General features: G+C 54.2%; 1 protein-coding gene and 1 pseudogene across 1 annotated transcript in view; both read right to left on the bottom strand.

Moving 5' to 3' along the window:
• Nucleotides 1-1,439: 1,439 nt before the first annotated feature.
• On the bottom strand, nucleotides 1,440-1,688 carry LOC133043249 (TP53-regulated inhibitor of apoptosis 1-like; annotated as a pseudogene).
• A 4,811-nt stretch (nucleotides 1,689-6,499) lies between these two features.
• CLSTN3 (calsyntenin 3) overlaps nucleotides 6,500-8,294 on the bottom strand; it is a 30,707-nt gene continuing 28,912 nt past the window's right edge. The window contains exons 17-18 of the mRNA XM_061124852.1: nucleotides 7,318-7,520; nucleotides 6,500-7,221 (exon numbers count right to left, since the gene is read on the bottom strand). Coding sequence (XP_060980835.1) covers nucleotides 7,081-7,221; nucleotides 7,318-7,520 — 344 coding nt within the window. The 3' untranslated portion in view covers nucleotides 6,500-7,080. The remainder of the gene's footprint in view (nucleotides 7,222-7,317; nucleotides 7,521-8,294) is intronic.

Below are 8,294 nucleotides of genomic sequence, written 5' to 3'. Positions count from 1 at the left end.
CTGTGGCTAAGACCTCCACCTATTAAAAAAAACAACCCTGTGCTTATCTAAATCAGCCTGAAAACTATGAAAATAGCCACTCTCCTATGGGCATTAGCCACAGTAATCTTCTGTAAGCTGCCAAGTGAAGAAAAACCCAGGCATGTCTAGCTCCAAAGCAAGTGTTCAAAACCACAAGCCCGGGGACTTCCCTGGCAATCCAGTGGTTAGGACTCTGTGCTTCCAATGCAGGGGTTGCAAGTTCCATCCGTAGTCAGGGGAACAAAGATCTCACACACTGCGTAGCACAGTCAAAAAAATAAATAAATACACATTAGAAATAAATACAATCACCGTGTTGTTGTTGAAAAAACAAAAAAACAAACACTACAAGCCATGCTGCCGGAGTCTGGGGGCGGTGGCGGAGGGGCAAGGAACTTCAGGGATCCTGCCATCCCCTAGAGGCCATGTTTTAAAGATCCCTTCATCACCTGCCCATCTCCCGATACTTAATGATAATGATAGCTCATGTATAGTATGCCAATTCTGAGTTGCATCAGAAAAAGTGATTTTTTTAAACTAAATATTACAATTTATTCCTTTTCATGATTACAGGCATTACAGGGCAGGGTGAATAAACAAGGCAAATAAAGCGACCTCTTTTCCACCCCACCCCACCCCCATTTAATCATAGGCAGCATTTTGGCTTTTTTACGATATACAGGTTGACTTAATTCATTGACTTAGGTTGGAAGCTGGCAGCCGCAAATCTTTGTAATTTAGGATCTTTCTCCATAGCCACTTCAAGGATTTTAATTCCTAAACTATACCATGAACTCTGAAATGCAGCATGCATGGAGCTTTTACATCTTAATATGAGCTCTGACACCTCTTGTTAAGATAGGGAACTGAAAGCTGTCTTCCTCTTGGCTAACCCAGTCCACCAGCAACCTTAACAGTTAAATTACTATATAAAAATAAAACTGCACACCCAAGCATTGACTGCAACTGTTGTGCTGGGAACCCTTCCTGGAGCACTAGTTCCCTCAGAGAAAAAATATCTTAACCAGTTACTTCCAAGAACAAATAACCCCAGTAGAGTGTCTTCAATGTCCTTCAAAGAATGACTCAAGGTCAGGCAATCTTAGACATCCTGACAAGGTTACTAGTGTTTTCATACAAGATATATTTAAAACTGACCCCAGACCAAATATTACAACCATAACCCCCCAAAATCCCATTATTTAGAACACTGAGTTCCTGCTGAGATGCCAAAGCCAGAAATCTCAAAGCAAAGAGTGACCGTTCATCATCTTTTACAAGCAGAGAAAAGTATCAAGGGAAGGAAACTCCTCCCTCCTAAATTAATCAAATCAATGCTATCTTCAGTTCTAACTGACAAGAACCAGAGTCCTCAATTTCCTGATTTGAGACGTCCATTATCAAGGTGACTGTCAAGGTCAAGAAGAGATTTCAGACTGTTCTTTGCCATGACCCATGAACTCCAGTCCTTCAACAGGAATCTCCTTCTCCTTTGTTGCTTTCTGATTTGAACACGCTGATGGTAGTGCTTGAAGAGGTCGATGCATGGGTCCCTGGAGCAGTTCCCCCTGAGGAACGTCTTGGCAAACCAGTGACTAAAGTACTCTGAAGCACTGGTGGGTGCACTGGCGCTTCATGTTGGTGCAAGCGTCCCCTAGGCTGTTCATGGCGTGGGCCAGAAAAAGTGATTGTGTTGAAGCCTCACTGAACCCTTGGAGTAGGGAATTTTTCGACAGCCGATGAGCCATCACTTAGAGAAGCTGAAGACCAAGGCTGAACACTAAGTTGCTGAGATGTGAACACGGGGGTGGGGCTGGGGGCTCCTCAATCCCTCCTCCCTCCTCCCTTGCTCCTCCTCCCCATCCCATCCCTGGCAGGATGGGCCCCCTGTGCTTTGGAATTTCCTCAGAACAGCCAGATGATGCAGGAAGAGCAGGGCCCCGAGGTGGAGGGTCATTGGCTGGGTGGTCTGTGGGGGGCTGCCGAACTTCCAGGGGGACTAGGCAGCTAAGTCACCTGGGCCTGGTACCCTGGTACCCAGCTGAGTACCCTGGGTCTTTGCCCTTCTGTCATTTGCAAGTGACATCACCGTCTCTGCACAGCTCCTGTGCCTTCTGAACTTCTCCCTGTCTGTGGTGCCCTGAGCCCAGGAAGACTCCTCTCCCTTCATTAGCCTAACTGAAAATCAGGGGTTTTCTCAACTTCTGCTTTTGCCCTTTAACAGCCTCTCCCCAAAGAACCAGCCACGCAGAAGCCCGTGGAGAAATGGCAGCGTAACTCCAACTCAGCTGTTTAAGGGAAAAGAGCACGTCTGCTGGGGAGGTGGGTGGGACTGCAGACTTGGGGTGAGAACCTCGGATATTCAGGGCAGGTCTTCGAGACTGGACATTACACTCGGACTGGACGTTCCCTTATCCTGTGGGTGAGAATCCTCAGGCAGGTATCACCGGGTTCCAATTCCTTCAATGACAAAGCCAGCCCCACCACATCCCAGAGTCTGCATTCCCCCACCCGCTCCCACCCACCGTTGCTAAATTTAAACCCTCATCTGTCCTTTTCCTGTAGAACGAGGTTATTTTAGGGAGCGACAGCAGCGTGGTGCCGCGGGAGACGCAGCGACACCAGCGCGATGAAAATAAGCGTGCCAGTTCCTCCCAGTCTCTCAGAGGCGCCTGCCTGCCGGCCGGGACTCACCCGTCTCCCTCCGCACCGGCTCCCTTCCTGCCGTTCCTCGTCTCTCCAGGAGGGGGCGCCCCGGAGCGGGATGCCTCAGCAGGACGCTGGGTGAGAAGAGGGCGTCCAGGGAGGAGGAGTCCAGGACGCCCAGAGCCCACATTGCACCGAGGAGCACTGAGGATGCAAGCCCAGCTCATGCTACAGACACCCTGGGAACGGCCTAGGGTCTAGGTGTGTGTGTGTTAGTCGTTCAGTCTGTCCAGCTCTTTGTGACCCCATGGACTGTAGCCCACCGGGCTCCTCTGTTTATGGGATTCTCCACAAGAATACTGGAGTGGGTTGCCATTCCCTCCTCCAGGGGGTCTTCCCAACCCAGGGATCCAACCCAGGTCTCCTGCATTGCAGGCAGACTCTTTACCATCTGAGCCACCAGGAAAGGCCAGGGTCTAGGTGATTCACCAGTCGACTGGTCCAGAGGAACCCCGAGGGGAACCAGAGGACATATTTTGGGGGGACAGCATGGAGATTAAAATGTGGAAGTAATATGAGCTCTTCCACTGGTGCTAGGAGACTGGGAGCAGATGTGTCATTTCTGACACGTCCCAGCAAGAGGACGGCAGCCCCCAAGGCAGGGGCTGGCAGCTGCCGAAATGCAGGTTTTAGGATCGTTGCTGATGGCACACCAGTGGGAAGGTTGCAGTGTGACGGAATCTTGACACGGACAGAGCCCTGGTGTGTGTGTGCGTGCATGTCCTCCTTCCCAGAAGACACAAAGGTAGCGTTCAGGTCTCTGGTCTAGTAATAGGATGCAGACACCTGATTCTTGAGCACTTGGTTACCGTCTCTGCCTCCACAGCTTCTCTCAAGAGTCTGGCTCTCCATCATGCACTTTCCAGGAAGCTCATCAATTTTCACTGCAGAGAATGGACTTAAGAGGAAAACAGGCTTTCAGTGCAAAAGAGAAGATCCGATTGAGGCCAAAGGAGATGTTTGCTGTATCAAATTACATGAGGAGAGAAATGGGAAGCCCTGCCCAAGTCCTGGCGTCCTGAGGCTTTGGGAGGTTCTGTGAGGGAGGTTGGGGAACTTTCCAGGAGATCTTGAGCAACAAAATAGAAACCCATTTGGACTCCTGCCTGCCGCCCCTTCTCTGCACAATGGGCGTCGGCATCTTGCCTCACTCCTGATTCCTATTGCCAATGTGTGTGTGAGAGAGAGAGAGACTGAGAGAGAAGAATGGGCCCACAAGCGAAAGTGGTTGCTTGGGGCAATGTGGGGGCATGTGGGCTTCAAAGTCTTCTCCAGACACCCACCCACCCCATGGTGACATGACCACCTGTCCAGCTGTCAGGTCAGGAGGTTCTGGCAGCCATGGGCTGGCATCTGGGGTGTCAGCACTAGGGATGAACAGGAGGGACAGGAAAGGCTGCACCTGTAAGACACAGTCAGTGGCCCATGACCCCAGAAAGTCCCCAGGGAACGAATGCAGAAAGGTGCATTTCAGAAGAAACCCTGGTTGGTCCCAGAGATGGATGATCCAGGGAGGCCGGGACTGGGCAGACGCTAAGAGATGGACCCTGTGCTGCCGATGTGTGTACTTGCCCCATCTGCTCCCAAGAGCTGGGGCTTGAACTTGAATGAAGACCCCAGGTCCTGAGTCTGGCCACACTCTGGGGGCTCCAGGGGCAAATGGGCTTCCCATTTGGTGGCGCTAATGGTAAAGAATCCACCTGCCAGTGCAGAAAACCTGGAGATGTGGGTTCGATCCCTGAGTCGGGAAGACCCCCTGGAGTAGGAAATGGCAACCCACTCCAGTATTCTTGCCTGGAGAATTCCATGCACAGAGGATACTGGCAGGCTACAGTCCATGGGAATCTCAAAGAGTCAGATATGACTGAGTGAGCATAAGGGCAAACACTTGACTCCACTGCTCTGTGTGGGAAGCTGTGGACCCTGAGGCCAGGGGTACATGAGGACTAGGGGGGATGGTAAGAGGAGAGGGGGTGAGCTCCCTGAAGTTTAAGACCAAAGACTGAAATCTCACTCTCACACCTCGTTAGCACTGAGGCTTTGATATCTGAAGGCTCTGCCCGTTGAGCCATCGCTCTGAGCAGCTCCAGGGAGAACAGGCAGGCTGCCTCCCACGTGTTATTGCCACAGACATGGAAACATGATCTTGGCATCCACAAGGGCCCCTCCAGGAGAGGGTTCAGCAGGCACCTGCTGGGTCACGTCTGTCCTCTGTGCACTGATGCCCCCAGGCCAGAGGGCCACCAAAGCAGCTCCCCTCTCCCCTCCTACCAATACATCTTTTCTCATAGAATCGATCTGAGAGCCACACGCATCTCATCCATTCTTCAGAGACCCTACTATGCGCCAGACCCCGTGTGAGTTCTGAGGACACAGTCTGGTGGTGGAGACGGATGTGAACCACCATGTAGTGAAAAGGTCTGGGATGGAGGCGTGAACAAGAGGTGCCAGAGCACAGAAGACTTCCTGGAAGAGGCAGCACTGGGTCTGGAGTGATAAGGACAAGACGGCTAGGCACACAAAGGGGAAAGGACACGGTGGGCAGAGCGAACGGCACGTGCAAAGACAGAGGCAAGAAGCAGCAGGGCAGGTTTGGGGAAAGACTAGTGGTTTGTGTGACTGGTACCTAGGTGTGCCGGGGTGGTGGCAGGGAGGGCCAGGCAGGTGGGGGAGGTGGGTTGAGGGGCCTCTCAAGGTGTCCAAACTTGACCCTGACAGTGATTTGGAAGTAGGGAAGGTTCCAGGAGGAGAACCTGCACTTTAGAAAAGCCACTCTGACCCAGAGGTGGGTGGAGTGGAGCAAAACACTGGAGGCAAGGAGAACAGGTAGCAGGCAGGTAGGTGACAGGTAGGCAACAGGTAGGTGACACGTAAGAGGCTCTTGCTACAGACCAGGCATATACTGAAGACGGTATAAGCCAAGGCAACACCAGCAATGCGGTGCCGGGGAGAAAAAGACATTTGAGAGATTTTAAGGGGTAAAAAGTAAAAATGAGAGGGTTTAGTCACCGTGTGGACATGAGGTTAAGGGAGAGGGAGAAATCCCAACCCACTCCCAGGTCTCTGGCTCAGGTAACTGGGAGAAAGGCAAAACGGAGAGAGCAGAATCTGGGCCAAGGTTGCCTCTGAAGTGCAGGACGCCCTAGTGGAGCTGCCACCTACAGGTGGTGGGGGAGCTAAGGGCCCACATGCCACAAGGGTATATAATTAATCAATTAAGGCCAATCAAGGCCAATAATTAATCAATTAAGTAATTTTTAAAAGGGAAACCCCTTTTTAAAAAACAAATAGCAGGGGTGCCTGCCCTCTCCCCCTCGACTCCCCCGGGGCTGGGCACACAGGAACCCCAGGTGAAAAATTCCAAGAGATGGGGGTGATAACAATGTCTTCCACGAAACCCTGGCATATGCAGCATTCCCCCAATTGTCTGCACTTTTCCCAGGGTGCAGTGGGAGCCATCTGATCCTGGCAACAGCACCCAGACAACCAGCCCTGCCCCTCACTTCAGCTCAGAGACCGAAGGGGTCAGAGACCCCAGAGCAGCCACCCAAAGAGCGCCCACCAGGGATCAAGCAGGCCAGAGGCAGCTCACCAGGCTTTTTTCCAGTTGTTTTATTTGAAAACCCTAGGGTGTGTCCCCTCCCTCACACACCCACCCCCCGACCCCCACTCCCACCCCAGGACGTGACGATGCCACACGCACACAAGGTTGTGAGCTGCACACGGAACACAGGGGCTGCGCTCACGACGACATGAAAAAATATACATTATATATAATCCACCCGGGCCCCCACCCTACTCCCACCCCTACAACCCAGCCACCGCCAGGTCTCGGAGAAAGGGGCAGGGGCTGCAAGACCTCAGGCAAGGAGAGGAAAGAGGAGGGAAGGGGGCCAGGAGAAGAGGGGATCCCCAGAGTGAAATGGAAAGAGGGGGGCTCGTTAAGAGAAGCAGAGAATGCCCGGCCGGGGGGGCTCCATGGACAGGAGAGAAGGTAAGGGCAAGGGACAAGGTTTCCTTCAGCCCCCCTACTCCCATATAGCACATGGCCGGTGAGGGAAGAGACAGACGTGAGTCAGCAAAGGGGGTTGCTGCCTGGGGACAGACAAGGCAGCCAGAATCTCCCCAACCCAGGAGTAGGAGCCCAGAGGCACGGAGCCGGGGGTGGGCTGGGGGCTGAGGGGGAGGGGGCGGGCTCTGGTGGGCCCCCGGATTCTGAGATTAGGAGAGGACTCTTCTAAGACCTCTCTTCTCCACCCCACCGGGTCTCTCTCCTCTAAGAAGGTCCTTCTGTCTCTTCGGTGTGTCTGTCTCACCAGGATGGAATTCTCTGTCTGGGGAGGGGCAGAGGCCTCAGTAGCGGTGAGGGGGGGTCTCGATGATGCGTCTCTCGTCACTGCTGGGCGAGTCGGCCGCCTCCGAGTCACTGCTGTCCTCGTCGTCCTGCTGGCCACCCGCAGTGCCTGCCATGCAGACCTGCCGGCTCTGGTAGGACTGGGGAAGAGTGGGGGGTGGGGGGCGCTCATTGGGAGTCTCCCTGCTGGGAGTGTGCCCCAGCTGAACCCTGACTCTGCCAGGCCCCCCACTCACCTCCATGGGGTTCACGATAATGGTGAGAGCTGAGTCATCCCAGAAGAGGTCGGGGTCCTTGGGGTCGCTGGAGGCTCCGGGAGGCCCGCTGGCCCCCGAGACGCGGCGGTGCAGTGAGTGGATGCGCACAAGACCCAGGACGACCATGAGCACCAGGAAGCCCACGCACACCACAATGATGAGGGTGGCCGCACTGGGGACCACTGCAGAGAGAGCCAGGCACAGCTGAGCCAACTCGGCTGGCAGGGGAGGGGGGAGGGGCATGGCAGAAGGGGGTCAGGGGTCTGGGAAGAGGGCATCCCTGAGCAAAAGAGAGGGTCCATGATGGCCCAGAAGAGGGGTCTCCACTGCAGAAGCTGGAAGAGAAGCAGAGTCCCACGGGTACAGAATCTGCCCTCAATGCAGGAGACCTGGGTTCAGTCCCTGGGTCGGAAAGATCCCCTGGAGGAAGAACTGGCAACCCACTCCAGTATTCTTGCCTGGGAAATCTCATGGACAGAGGAGCCTGGCGGGCTACCCCCAAGGGGTTGCAAAGAGTCCGACTTGACTAAGTGACTATCACTGTCTCTTTTTCACTTTCACCCAGGGAAGGGCAGAGATGAGGTGAGCAGGGGGTGACTGGAGGAACTGAGAGCCTGAGGGAGGGAGGAGGTCTGCAAAGGAGGAAGGGCAGGGGAGGAGAAGGGCCCCCAGCCCAACATTGCCCTGAGCAGTTCTGTGCTCGGCGGACAGAGGGCAAGGCCAGGACCCTGCCCAGGTCCTCTGCCTGCCCCTTCCCTGGGGACCATGCAGTCCAGGAAGGAGGTCCCGGGAGCCCAGAGGGGAAAGGAGAGAGGTGGCCACACTGGCTTGATGATGCAAGAGTAGAGAATGTTCTCCTTCCTTTGAAGAGGAGAAGTGGGCTCCAAGTGTGGCCTGGCACCCGAGGCTGGGGACAGGACCAAGAGGTAGAAAGCAGCCCCTTCAAGTACCCACCT

Source organism: Dama dama, chromosome 22 (assembly GCF_033118175.1).
Source record: "Dama dama isolate Ldn47 chromosome 22, ASM3311817v1, whole genome shotgun sequence".
NCBI classification, from domain to species: Eukaryota; Metazoa; Chordata; class Mammalia; order Artiodactyla; family Cervidae; genus Dama; species Dama dama.
This window is presented reverse-complemented; position numbering and strand designations above follow the sequence as displayed.